Source organism: Centropristis striata, chromosome 7, assembly GCF_030273125.1.
Source record: "Centropristis striata isolate RG_2023a ecotype Rhode Island chromosome 7, C.striata_1.0, whole genome shotgun sequence".
NCBI lineage: Eukaryota > Metazoa > Chordata > Actinopteri > Perciformes > Serranidae > Centropristis > Centropristis striata.
The window spans coordinates 5955324-5970637 of NC_081523.1; the positions used below are offsets into that span (position 1 = coordinate 5955324).

Sequence of the window (15314 nt, forward strand, 5' to 3'; positions counted from 1 at the left end):
CTCCAGCTGTGCTTCTCTGCGAATTTACTTGTAAGTTAATAATCATATAGACAGACAGTTGTATTATATGGCCTGGTTGGCACCATGGGCAAACAAAAACGGGAGTTCGAACACGAATGGGCACCAAATGGGCTAGATCCGGCCCCGACATCAACGATAACCCAAGCAGAACAAATTTAGCAAGCTTTGATAGCAAATGTCATTTCTTTTTGTGCTTTTTCTTGCAGCCCGAGTCGGGGCCTGTGGCGGGAACTACTCGGCTCCATCAGGAGTGATTTACTCCCCCGACTTCCCCGACAAGTACAACCCTGGCCGTGTGTGCTACTGGACCGTCCAGGTCCCCGGAGCCTACGCCATCCTCTTCAACTTCACCTTCTTCGAGATCTCCGACCAGACGGACATGGTGGAGCTCCTGGACGGCTACACCAACCAGGTGGTGGCGCGCTTCGACTGGCGCAGCCCGCCCAGGGAGCTGGTGAACGTCACACTGGACTTCGTCATACTCTACTTCTATTCAGACCGCACCAACCAGGCCCACGGATTCGCTCTGCTCTACCAAGGTAGGATTTCACTCGCCTGAAGAGGAAAACTCTGAAGGTTGGAGCAAACATCCTGAACTATATTAGCCGCCGTCAAACCCACGAGAGCCACATTTGCATGATGAAGTGCAGACAGATGGATATATTTTAGAATTAGATTAGATTAATTTAAGAATATATCCACATATTTAGTTAGCTGTAATCCCTGAACACTATGTTGCAGTTATATAAGAGTGCATGAAAACTAGTTAACAAGCAGGTTAAAGTAATTACTAAGTGATAGAGATGAATAGCTAAAAAGTAATGAAAAAGAGTTCAAGTGATAAGATAAAAGTAATGGAAATAGTTAAAAGTAATGGATAAATGGTTTAAATGGTTAGCTGAAAGTACTAAAACAAAGTACTAAACAAATCAACACCTCAAAGTAATGATTGGCTAAAAGTAATGGATAAACAGTAAGCCAAAAGTAACAGACAGTTTGAAAAGCTAAAAGTAATGGGTAAACTGTTTAATAGTTGTCTTGGCTAATTGTTGGAATCCATTATAAAATAATGGATAAATGCTTGGTTGAATTAGCATTAGTTAGCTACAAGTAATAGTTAAACTACTGGAATAGCTAAAAGTTAGGGCTAAACAAAAAGATAATAGATAAACCATTAGTTCCTGCAGGTTTTAGCTAACTTTTACAACTGTTTATCCATCATTTTAACATCACTATTTAGCCAACTGTAATAGAGGCCCACGGATTCGCTCTGCTCTACCTAGGTAGGATTTCACTCGCCTGAAGAGGCTAACTCTGAAGGTTGGAGCAAACATCCTGAACTATATTACCCGCCTTCAAACCCACCGAGAGCCCCATTTGCATGATGAAGTGCCGACTTGCTGGCCACACGATGAAGTTTTGCATGGTTTTTTTAACGACTAACTCCTCTTAGCTGGAGTGAGGCAGTTGTCACACCACTGGCTGGCCCTTTTCTCTTTTCATTTGCTAGTCAATGTCTCACAGCCCGGGGTGATGCTGCATATTTAAATCATGTTTTGTTTTTCCAGGAACTCACCCTCTTATCAAGCTGCAGCAGGCGGCTTTGCTTTTTCCAGAGTGTTCCTTGGTGAATTGCACAGCGAGTTTTTATGCCACCTACATACAAAATACTGTGATGCATCGTGCCTCCTGATAGCATGATTTCACTGGAGAGCAGCGGGGGAACTATAGCTCACAGAAAGTTGAAGACCTCACAGCAAATATTTATTTTAATCTCTATACACTAATGTGGAAACTGTAGACAGACTAATAGCGGAAAAGAAAAGCTGTCCTCTGTTGTTTTCATAATATAGTACCGTCTCTCAGAATGAGTCTCTGCCTGAATACTCTGAATGCACCAAAAATGATTTAATAGATTAATTTCTGGCGGCGTGAGAGAAGCACACCCTGGTATAATTCAGTGTAGGTGACATTCAAGCTCACAGCTCGCTACACTGGGAGGCAATCTGTCCCCGCTCCTCCCTCTCCCTCTGCCTCCATTTGTAATCCTCTGTCATTTTTCTTGCCGGTGGCGTTACAGTAAAAACAATATCAGAAGGTCAAAATCATCCCGACCTCTCGACTTGCACGATCCTCTCTCCTCGCGTCTTGGTTCTTGTTTTGCGTGAGCCGTCGTGTAGCCAAGAAATGCAATCTGAGACGTGATATGAGAAAAGGTCACCTCCTGAAGTAATAGGGTTTGCTTTATTATTTTATTTTTTTTCACAGAAAGATATAGAGAAAAATACAAACTGAGACACAGAGACAAATAAGAAGAGAAACAGGAGGACAACAGTTAAACAGCACCAGCGCTAAATACATCTAATATCTCATCTGTGGCACGCTGAGCGGTCAAAGCTGTAATTTCAGAATAAACGCTCTCAGATGACGATGGCAGAGCGTTTCAGCTGAGCCTGGGTTTGAAGAGTGGTATTTTGTTAGTAAATGGGGAACATGTGGGAAGTTCTGGGAACATCACAATTATGTGAAAAGAAAAAAAAAAATCCCACGCTGCTTTAACATCCAACCACCATTCATGGAAGAGTGGAACTGGCCCCGGATCAAATAGTATTCAGAATTTGTTCTGGGCATTTGATTTATCCTAAACAAGACAGAAGATGGGAATAAGTTTGGAGTTTCTCTCTTCTTACCGCTAGGAGTCCCCTTAAATGGCACTAAAGTTTGTCACTATGAGTTTCCTCTCAAGAACTTTTCAGACCTCGTAAGACTAGAGGCGAGGCGAGGTTGACCCCGTTATGGGTGATATCATGTTTCATGAATGAACTTACTCACTGAGTTTTCAGTGAATGTGAAATTGTGAAATAAAATATTTATCAATGCACTGCAGCTTGAGAACCAAGTTAAATAAGAAGAACCAAGTTAAATAAGTTGGTAGATAGACAGACAGGCAGACAGACAGACGTATATATTTTAGAATTAGATCAGATTAATTTAAGATTATATCCACATATTAAGTTAGCTGTAATCCCTGAACACTATGTTGCAGTGATATAAGAGTGCATGAAAAGTAGTTAACAAGCAGGTTAAAGTAATTAATAAGTGATAGAGATGAATAGCTAAAAAGTAATGACTAAAGATATGACTAAAGTGATAAGATAAAAGTACTGGAAATAGTTAAAAGTAATGGATAAATGGTTTAAATTGTTAGCTTAAAGTACTAAAACAAAGTAGTAAACAAATCAACACCTCAAAGTTATGGTGAAATGGTTAAAATGATTGGCTAAAGTAATGGATAAACAGTAAGCCAAAAGTAACAGACAATTGGAATAGCTAAAAGTAATGGGTAAACGGTTTAAATAGTTGTCTTGGCTAATTGTTTGAATCCATTATAAAATAATGGATAAATGCATGGTTGAATTAGCATTAGTTAGCTACAAGAAATAGTTCCACTACTGGAATAGCTAAAGTAAGGGCTAAACAAAAAGATAATAGATGAACTGTTGAAATAGTTAGCTAAACAGTTGGCTGCAGGTTTTAGCTAACTTTTACAACTGTTTATCCATCATTTTAACATTTTAACATAACTATTTAGCCAGCTGTAATAGACAGTTGGAATAGTTAAAAGTAAGGGATAAACTGTTACTAAAAGTAATCTGTAAAAGTAGCCTAGTTAGCCTAAGGATTTAGATAACTATTTCAACTGTTCATCCATTATTTTCACCTAACCGTATATCCAAAGTAATAGATAGTTGAAATAGCTTAAAGTAAGAGATAAACTCTTGAAATTGCACTCTAAAAGTAAGAGATAAATAGTTAAAATAGCTTAAAGTAGTGGGTAAATGGTTGAAATTGGTAGCTTAAGTAGCCAAATGGATAAACAGTTGAAATAGTTAGCTAAAACCTTTAGCCAACTATCATTTTTAGCTAACTATTTCAACTGTTTATCCATTTGGCTATTTAAGCTACCAATTTCAGCCATTTACCTACTACTTTAAGCCATTCGAACTGTTTATCCATGAGTAATGGATATGTTGTATGTTATATGATATATGGTAATAGTTAGTAGCTAATGGATAAACAGCTAAAAGTTACAAATAAACAGTTGAAATAGCTAAAATAGTTAGCTAAAGGTCTTACCTAACTATTTCAACCGTTTATCCATAAGTAATAGATTAATGGCTCAAAAGTACCCTAATGGATACACAGTTGAAAAGGTTATGTTAAAGTCATGGTTAAACAGTTTAAATGGTTAAAATATTGGATAAACACACCACTAAATACAATTCCAACCAAAATAGGGACAGTTTAAATGTATGAAAAATACTGACAATATCTACATTTATTTAATGAATAGTGTTTTAGGCTGTTTGAGGACTTGGCTGTGGGGACAGATCAGACCAAAGAGACTGGAAACCACTGATTTAATGTAGAGTTAATGAACTGTCAAAAAACTAACTCGCCAACCATTAAAATATATTTTTGTAAGAAGTTTGTTATCCCCTTATTTCCCCAAATCCTCTGGAGGACCTCTTACCTCTCAAGTTTAGTGCTTAGCAAAAATAATAATATAGGCGTCTCAAAGTTAGGAATGACGTCTTTTCTCGGCTAATTAGAAGCAACTTTTAGTCTTGGGATGTTTTGTGATATATCCCCAAGCTGAGAGTTATAATTAAATTCACTTTAAATCACCAATATTTTTAATTATTTCTGATTCCTTCCCTCTTATGAGCAATAGATAGAGACATGAACATCTGTGTTCTTTGCCAGATGTGTTTGACACAAATAAGAAAATCTTATTTTATTGCTGATATAGATTTCCGAGACGCTTCTCTTCACCAAACCTCGCTGCAAATGAACGTGTTGGAAATATAATCTAATGAGAGTCAAGTGAGGCACATAAATATCAGCATGTGACCTGTCAGGGTGTGTTTCCTAGAAGCAAGGAGAAAATTCTCCAAATCACACAGTGATTTTTAAATAAATCACATCTATGTTTAGGAGAAGTAAATGAAAGGCAGAGGAGATCTTATTTAGGATATTGCTTTCCTCTGGGAACACATAAATGAGTTTAAATAGTCCACGTTCTCTGGCTCTGTTGTTTTATGAAGCAAACCCTGCTACATCTGGTGCTGTAAGCAGGTTAAAACAAACAGAATTTATTGCAAACACTTTTTGAATCATGTCTGAGGCGGACAGCAAAGCTCTCAACACCACATGTTTACAGCACGCATGAGTGTTTCTGCAGAGTCAATCTCCAGAGTATTAAATATTCAATCGTGACTCTGCTGTATATACGTTCAAACAACACGATCGACATGATGTATCCTATTACCGCGTGCCCAGCCCAGTTTACCCACGGGAATAATTAAAGGGGGCGTTAAGTGATATGTGTTCCTAAACTTGTAGAAATTACAACATCAGGGCAAGGTTTTTTTCTCTTCTGTGTCTCTGGCGCAGCACGCACTCGTCACCGCTGTTCTCCCTTTGGAGATGTGGAAGCCTATAATTCACAGAAATAGTCACATTTTTAAGAGGCGATCCGTCACATTGCAGAGAACTGTAACGAATGAAATCAAGTATATTAAGGAGATTAATAAGAAGGTGGAGAGACTTACTCTACGACTAAGACGGAGGAAAGATTCATGCACTGCAAGATGCACAAAATGAATAATGCATTTGCCTAAATAATGAAGTTTGCAGTTGAACTTATTTTCACCCTTTTCCTTTTGTCGTATGCTTATTATTAGTCATTTTATTTAATTATATGCAAATTACATAGAGCTAAATAAAGATTCACTGTATAAAGTTCACAACTGAGTGATTTTAATGTAAGTAAATGTGATGCAAAAAGTTTTGTTATTGACAAACTGACAAATAGAAAAGTTATATATAGCAACATATACATTACATATACAGTCAAATAAATTTGTGTGTGGTTTACTAATTTCAATTACATAAAACATTTCTGTCCAATTGAGTTGAAATTGGACCGAAAAGAGTATAATTTATGTAATTCAATCAAATAAAACTAAGATAAATAGAACAGAAATGTATGTAGCTATCAATGGATAAAATGTATACTTTTTTTTTAAATACACAGCTATTTATTATCAGTAATTGCATAAACTTTTGTCTTGCAAAAGATGCATCCAGAAAATCACAGTATGCAAAGAAAGTAAACTGTGTTTATGTAGGAATCGTGTGCCAAGAAATATGAATCTGATATATTCCATCATGGATTTAGACTAAATAAATAGCAATTATACAGTATATATACCACCTATTAGAGGCAGATTTGTATATTTCCATTATTACAAATTGCTTTGGGGGGAAAACAGTGTACAAAGATTGAATAGAATGCGTCAAATTCATTATTCAATGTATATTTAAAGAAACAAAATTGACATTAAATATGTTGTATATGTAATTTTCAATTGAATATATAAATTAAAAGAGTAATTAAAAAGAAATAAACATGTATACATATAATAAATATAAAAAATAGCAATTTATAAATATAATATAATAAATATATAAATAAAAATATGAACTATTTAAATATATGATAATTAATGTATAAAATAAAAATAAAAAAACATATAAATGTATATACATTTTTTAAAAAGGATTAATAAATGATCACATTCTGTTTTATTTATGTTTGAGTCGTTTTAACAGTTTATGAATTCGGGGTTGTACATTTGTTCAGAAACTGAACACCCAATAAACTATTCTGTTGCTCCATTATGTGCTTGATGTGTCAATAAGAAACCTTTTGTGTTTATGAACCCGTCAAAATCAGCTGTTCTCCTTGTTCCCGCAGCACTGAGAAGCCAGGACACCAGAACGATGGAGGCTGAAGGAGATGAGGAGGACAGCGAGGACGTGTCCAGCACGGCGGGGCCCCAGCTGGCTCCCGGCGTCACCGAGAGATCCAACAGCACCTCTAACGGACGATCCTCCCAGATCCTCTACGTGATCACGTCCAGCCCCAGTAAATCGGAGCACAACATGCCAGGTCAGTGGGCTGGACGCGGCGAGACCACCGGCCACAGCGCTAGTATGTCAACACCCCGATACACTCTACCTTGAGCTCCCGTTTTGCATGACCTGGTTTCTCTGAAAACATTAAAAACATCATAGTTTGATGAGAGTCCTCTGGAAGAACACCTTCACTCTTGATCTACACTGATAACTATGACAAGTATCGCACTGACCGCTCTTGCGACCTATAAAGCACTTGTGTCCTAATGGACTCGAACTTAACCCACGGCTCTTACTCTTGTTGTGTTTCTTAACTTCATCCTTGCTTGTGTTGTATTACTCTCATTTGTACATCGCTTTGGATAAAAGCGTCTGCTAAATGACATTATAGAATTGTAGAATTGTAGCCTAGTTAGCTTAAGGATTTAGATAAACATTTCAACTGTTTATCCATTATTTTCACCTAACCGTATATCCAAAGTAAGACAGTAGGAATAGCTAAAATGGGAAGGGATACACTGTTGAAATGGCACTCTAAAAGTAAGAGATAAATATGAAATTGGTATCTTAAGTAGCCAAATGGATAAACAGTTGAAATAGTTAGCTAAAAATGACAGTTGGCCAAAGGTTTTAGCTAACTATTTTAACTGTTTATCCATGAGTAACGGATATGTTGTATGTTATGTGATATTTGGTAATAGTTAGCTAAAAGTAGCTAATGGATAAACAGCTAAAAAACAGTTGGCTAAAAGTTACAAATAAACAGTTGAAATAGCTAAAAGAAAGGGATAAACAGTTGAAATAGTTAGCTAAAGGTCTTACCTAACTATTTCAACCGTTTATCCATAAGTAAAAGATTACATAGCTAAAAGTACCCTAATGGTTAAACAGTTTAAATGGCTAAAATATTGGATAAACACACAACTAAAAACAATGCCAACTAAAATAGGGACACAACATGCCAGGTCAGTGGGCTGGACGCGGCGAGACCACCGGCCACAGCGCTAGTATGTCAACACCCCTGATACACTGCACCTCTCTCTACCTCTGCAGGGACACTTCCTTGAGCTCCCGTTTTGCATGACCTGGTTTCTCTGAAAATATTAAAATCATCATAGTTTGATGAGAGTCCTCTGGAAGCTTGGGCCCAGAGTGACTTCCTGTGATCACACGTTAAGTAATGCTACTTGACGCTTGTTTTTTCCTGTCAGTGACTCATAGCTGAAGTTACTTTAGGTCTCCCTGCTGATCACAATCAGGCCTCTTGTCAAAGCTGCGCAGGGTGGACGGGCGTGCTTTTTTTTACTTCCTTCAAATATTACTCTTCCCAAACTCTGAGCGCTCCGTCTCAAAGGGCTCTCCGATGTATTTCTCAACCGGAGGAGAACAGATGTGCGTTGAGAATGCATCACCGTTTCTTGACAATTTGCTGGCTGAACACAGCTAGCAGGTGTGCCAGCAGTGCTTGAATAATCCCTCCCCTGCTAATCCTCTCAGTCTGCTTCAGTTTGTTTTCATTAGCTCGATTCGATATGTGATGTCTTGTTACTGTGTTGTTCCTCCTCTGTAGTGTGGACCATTTACGCTCTGGCGGCTCTCCTCATCCTGACGGTCATAGCCATGGTGGCCAAGCTGCTGCTGCACATGACGGTCAAGTAAGTACCAGGATGTTGGAGCTGTGCATGATCAAATGAGGGACAAATGTCCATTTATTGGTCTCTTGTAATATGCTTCAATCATGTTATACTGGAGAAAGATGAAAAACAGGGAGATGTTTTAAAGTTGGAGTTTCTGATTATAACCCGATGCAATTTTGGTCAAATTCAGCATCTATATTCTCACTCTCTGCTTTCTATGTATGGAGAGAGAGACAAAGAGGTGTGACTTCCGTGCATAAGAAATACTCAGATATTTCACATCTTTTGCAAGGAGTGTAGAAGGAGGAGAAGAGGTCAGATTCTTGGGGTACAACTAGGTTTGCAAAGAGGTCCCGAATCTCTCTTTTGTTTTTTTTATTACAAATAAACAAAAAAGAACAGTGGATTACTTATTAGGAGCCACAATATGAAAACAAGACACTAAAACACAATTCTAGACAACAAAGACATATATTTAAAACATATTTACAAATTAGACGTAATGTAAACACAAATAACATACATAGGATAATATAAAGGACAGCTACAACAACAACAATGAAAACGACGATACACCAGTACAAAACCACATGGTGAAAACAGACAAACAAACAAACAACAACAAAAAAAAGGAAACATGAATTTAGTTAGAAATATAGAGAGATATAATATACACAGATTCCAGGATAAAAAGAAAATCATATGAAAATTTCCCGAATCTTTCCATAGGAATTTAAGATGGAAATTTTGGGGATATTCCAAATCTGAAACTTTCCATTGGAATGATGGAAATTTATGGGAATTTATGGTAATTAACTTTAAATTGGGGGCAATTTAAACGAATTGTATCATATCCAAACATAAATATAAACATTTTGTTTTGTCATAAGCAGACATCCATGCACAATAATACAATTAAAAAACATTTCAACAGATTTATTTGTAAGTAGAACTTTCTCCATTTTTAATTAATTATTGAACAACAAAAACATGAATGTTGAGGTAAATATTACTGAGTTAAAAATCTTCAACTCCACCACTTCAAAAAAGGAAATTGACGCCCCTCCAAAAATCTGCAAAAAATCCCATTCAAAACAGCCGATCTCCCTGCAAAAAGTCACATCCAACACGTACAGTTTATACCCGTTAATTCCCATTAATTCCCATGGAACGTTTACAACTTTCTTTTGCAACCCTAAATACAACACATGCACAGTTTAATTGGAGCTGCGGTGTTGGAGAGTTACAACAGACGGTGCCAGAAATAAAAGGATGGTTTCTGCCCAGGTGTTCGTGCCGTGTGCTCGGCCTCACAAAACCAAGGTGTTCTTTGATTGTGCACCACCTGTTGAGCCTTTCAGCAGGTGCAGCCCATATTTTACTGTGCATGTGTTGTACCCCGAGCATATGACCTCCTCCTTCTACACTCCTTGATCTACTCGGTACATGAAACGTGCACTAAAGACCTCCGCCAGCCGAGCCTGCTTCCTCCAGTTTAGCTCTCCTTGAATATATCTACCTTGAATGTGAATAAAACTATTTAATCTTACGGGTCTTCTAGACTTTTCAAATGTTATCGGATTGAATGCGAATGAAACAAGTCATTTTCAAAAAAGATCTGCTAATTTGCAGATGGGTAAACCATTTAAGTATTTTGTCACCCTGTTAAAATTAAATTAAAAAATTAAAAAATAAAAGATTTGCAGGAAACACAAAAAACTTCACCAAAAGTGTAACATATGACATTTATTGACCATTTCACTCAAAAAGGATGGAACAAAGGATGGCTATTGGCATAGTAATAACACTGTGTGTAAATTATGTAACTTAAGAGAAATAAATGACTTAGGCAATTTTTTGAACATGCCTTTGTGACTTAAACAAGATATGGTAACACTTTATTTTGAAGGTGTCTACATAAGAGTCACACAAGCCTGTCAGAAACATGACATGACAAGTATCATGAGCATTAATGTTACTTCAAAGTGTCATTAATGTTCATGACACATCGCATGTCATGTTTATGACACGCTCATGTCACCCTTATGTAGACACCTTCAAAATAAAGTGTTACCAATATTAGTGTCAACAATAAAACACTGATAAACTAAACTGATAACTAAACAATCTCCCTCTAGCTCTTCTTTGCTGGGTTCTTTTCTGATGCCTATGAATGTGGCAAATTGTCAAAGAAGTGATGATCTTAAAGGGGGTAAAATCACATGATCTGATCAACTGATGATGTAGGCGATTTTACCATAGGTGGCAATGAGGAGATGATTTAGGCAAAAAAAAAACATTTTGACAAAAATAAGTGACTTAGGCGATTATTTTTACAGTGTGACAATATGGGAAAAGTCTTCCTCTGCCCCGTGGTGTCACATGACGGACCCAGAAATTGTCATTCAACCGTTTCACCACTATGTAAAATGTGCATCAATGGCTGGTGCTCTGCCCGGGGGCTTTCTGTGTGTGTCTGGTGTTCACACGCAGCCCTGGCTCTGTCAATGGGAAGCAAACAGGACTGAGGAGAAGCCCTGGATGTTAGAGAAAGGCGTTGGGAGCAGTAAAAAAGAAGCACTGATGGGTGGGGGTGTTTTTGTTTGGATGTTGAGTTCAAATATCAACAATCTCTCTCCAGAATTGCTGACTCCGCCTTTAAAGTCCCAGTGTGTTCAGTTTTATTATAGCACCTTATAAGTTTCCAAAATGAGATGTAGAAGTTGCGTTGAGCCAAGCTTCTTGTGTAGAGACTTCTTATGATCACACACAGAAGAAATGCTTCATGACGCGTGTTGTTTCCTGCCAGAGATTCATAAATTAAGTTACAGCCACACAGGGGAAATACAGAGATCCCCCTCGTTATAGCAGCACAGGAAATACAAAAAAAAGAAATCTGACAACATAAACATATTTATTTACTAGTTTAAAATGATTGGTATTTGTTCAATCATTTTCAATGATTGAACAAGTAAAACATTTCTTTATTTCTCTTTGGAAATTAAGGAAAATTATAAATCCTCTTTTTTTAATTTAAATAGCACCAAAGTGTTAAGTTGGTCCAAAGACAAACATTATTATTATTATTATTATTATTATAATTATTATAAATAATATTATATATATACATATATTATATATCATATTATAAATCATATTATATATACATATATATTGTTTATGATAATAATAATAATAATAATAAAATATATAAATAAATAGGTATATATTATCATTATTATTATTATTATATTTATTATTATTTTAATAAATTATATATATTTTTTGTTTAGAATAACAATTATAAAATATATAAATAAATCAGTATAGATTGTCATCCTTATTATTTTTTATTAATATTATTATAAATAATGTTTTAGATTGTTTCATAATTCATAATAATCTATACCTATTTATTCATAGATTTTTTTTTAAATAGAATAAATATATTTTTTTATTATTTTATGTTATGATTAAAGAAAAAAAATTAATCACCATAAGCACAATCTTTTCTACCAGCTCAGGTAAAGTTTCTGATTTTAGGTGAATAAATTAGATATTTACTATCAATAGTGGTAAATTCAGTGTGATAAACATGGTATCAGGTAGAAGATAATGAAGCCTATAAAAGCATCCACCACTGCAGCTGCCATCATAAACATAATAATCATAATAAACCAGGCAGTAGAAGGCAGTAGGACACCCTTTTAAATCCCTGTTTTCCATTATTCTCCTTTCTAATTCCTCTCTTTCTCCTCCTCTTCTCCTCTCCTCTTTATTTCTCCTCTCAGGTCTCCAAACATCCCGACAGTGAGCGGTTCGGACAGCTGCAGCCAGGGCACGGCGTCCTCCGAGCCCTGGATCATCCTGTACCGGCCCTCCACCATCTCCCTCTTCAAGAAGAAGCTAAAGAATCACCACGGCGACCTCAGCCCGCTGGTGGGCAACTAGCGCCGCCGCTGCTCTCCACCAAAAAAAAAAACCAAACGCTTACCTACCTACCGCCACCCACAACGACTCTGTACGAGGGCCGACAGATGCCGCTACAAGCCAATAATAAGTAACTGAGCAGCTAACGACAACTGACTGCTACTAAACGGCTCGTAGGGGCCCAAGGGGCCGGGCCCTCAGCATCAAAGAGGACGGGGACAGGACGGGCTGTCAGCCACCTCAGTGCGTAGGAGTAGATGAGGACGATCTGCAGCTCAAAGGACGATACGAGGACGCTTTTAACATGCGGGGAGCTTCTCTGGCTCAGCGAGGCTCCGTTTCTATCTCCAACAGACGTCCCTAACAATCAGCAAACCTCCAGAAAGCTTCCAGACTGCAGCAAAAAACACTGCAGCGTTCAGTTCAGGAAGCAGGGAGGGAGGTTTGCCTCTTCTTGGTGCTTTCAGAGTCACAGTGGGAACCGAATCTTCATCAGCATCAAGGAGAGGATGAAGAAGTCTTTGATACACACACACACTCACACACTCTTAACAGTTTTCTACGACTCTTCTTACTGCCTCGTAAGGACGACAAAAAACACGTGCAGCCAAAAAAAAAAAACAACCCAGAATCCTCCCATCCAAAGATTTATTTGTCTGTTTGATTCCATATGCAAAGTGCTAAATGTTTCTTTTTGATGCGTTTTTCGTGACAACTAGCTTCATGAGGAGAGGGAAACAGGACGCGGAGACGTCACGGGGAAGGTAGATATCACAGCACTCTGGGGATGAATCACTCGCCGTAAAATGGAAAGATCAGAGAGAACGAGAACGAGAGAGAGAGAGAGAGAGAGAGAGCTCGCCCACTCAGCTCATGTGGATTTGGGTGGAGAGATAAGTAGCGTCGTTCACTGAGGGGGGGGTTGGGGGGGTTGGGTGGTGCAGTTTTGCAGACAAACTGCCATTTAGGGAGGCTTGGGAAGATCTGAGGGCTTTTTCTGCTGGGTTGTGGGTGGGAGTCTTTCCGGTTTGATGGTGTTCAAGTGCCTTAAGGATCTCCTCTTCCCTTGTCTCAGATGCATCACATCTGTTTCTTTCATGGGGTCCCTCGCAACAGTTCTGCACTTCTTTTAAAAATCAGCGTGGATGTGAAGAGTTTCATTCCAAAAACAGGATTTCCACCAAATGTAAAGTAGAAAAAAACAGATCTTGTACAGCGATTCTTTTATAAACACACTCAACTGAACACCTCTCCAGACTGGATCTTTTACATTTTTATTACATGATGGACATTAGATTATTTTCTTTGTTTTTTTGTTGTTTTTTTTTCTTCCAAAAATGAACACATAGCTGTTTGGGATAGAACTCTTCATGTAGCTTTAAAAAGAAATCTTTGTTTCTAATTTTCTGTCTGTGCTCTTATGTGTAGTCTTGGACATTTACTGAACATATTGTTCACATTAAGTTGTCTTTTGATTACTGAGGGGGGGTGAATATTGTTGTATATTATGTAATTCAGTGTGGGAATGATGATATTTATGTCCGCTCACAGCAAAAGCATTTAAGACCCAAAAAAGTACTTCAACTTAGCTTTCTTTCTGCTCTCCCGCTGCAGACCTTGACTCTTTTTTTACTTGTCGTCTTGATTTCAGGGCCAAAAAAGGTTGAGTGCAAACAATATAGCCAGACAGAAAAATAACCAAAAGCACTCAAAAGGCACTAGACACAGGCTGACAGCAGGTTTGCAGCTGTGACAGTTTCCTGTGACATTTAAACTACTTGTGAAAGGTCAAAATCTACTAGTTCACCATTGGCATAGTAATTGGCTTTTTTCTTGTGTTGGGATTGGATGTTTCTGCAGAAAGCCTCTTAATCCCCGACAGGATAAATAAAGGAGGCGGTTTGAAACGTCAATGCACTTACATTTGCTTCTACTTACAAGACGAAATAGTACTTAGTCACATTTGCAGTTTCAGGAAAAATATGAAAATGTTCCTTGTGCAGCAACGTGAGCACTTGAAACAAAAGGTTATATTTTACACATGACGCAGCATCGCAGTGACATTCAAGTTTTCCAAGAGTGGGACAGGAAAGAGATGGAGAATCTTTCTTTCTCAATCAGGAGTTTGTAAAAATGTGACTTTACTCTGCCTGTCTGCTCAACTGTAACTCATGCTAATTATTGCAAGACAAGAGCACATGCCCCTGGGTCTGTGATGTTCAGAGCAGACCAAGCGGAGAGAGATGGAGGAAAGAAAGAGCAAAGATGTGAGAGCGATGGGAAATTAATGTGCGTTCAAATCAAACACAAGCTAACCAAATCTGACAGTTAAAATCTAACAAGGGCATATTTGTTTGGATAGCCTGGTGAATTATGCAAACTCCCATTTTCTGTCCCGTCCTCCAGTCAATCGGAAAAAATTCCACGCTATCTTCTGAGCGGAGGAAAGCGTCTTTTTTTTTTTCTCCCCAAACTGTCGTCGATGTGAATGTCCTGTAAAACAACACCAGAAACCCTGTGGGAAATGATCTGGAGCGGCCAAAACATTGTTTTCATGAAATTGTAAATAGCAAAAAATAGTGAAATGTTTAATTTATACAGTAAATTATTGTTATTTTGTATGTGAATGGGATATAATCTATCTTTTGTATAAGTGAAGTATCTTTGTAGTTTTATTTAATGTGTCCTGGTTGCAAAATAAACACTGTATGCATGTTTCTTAAGCTTGTGTTTGTTCCGTCC

The 15314-nt window shown here is 37.6% G+C and overlaps 1 protein-coding gene across 1 annotated transcript in view; it reads left to right on the top strand.

Moving 5' to 3' along the window:
- The window catches only part of kremen1 (kringle containing transmembrane protein 1), a 93481-nt gene extending 79373 nt beyond the window's left edge, over window positions 1–14108 (top strand). Inside the window, exons 6-9 of the mRNA XM_059336615.1 lie at window positions 228–560; window positions 6845–7081; window positions 8576–8660; window positions 12434–14108. Of these exons, the coding sequence (XP_059192598.1) occupies window positions 228–560; window positions 6845–7081; window positions 8576–8660; window positions 12434–12593 (815 nt within the window). The 3' untranslated portion in view covers window positions 12594–14108. The remainder of the gene's footprint in view (window positions 1–227; window positions 561–6844; window positions 7082–8575; window positions 8661–12433) is intronic.
- The last annotated feature ends 1206 nt before the right edge of the window (window positions 14109–15314 follow it).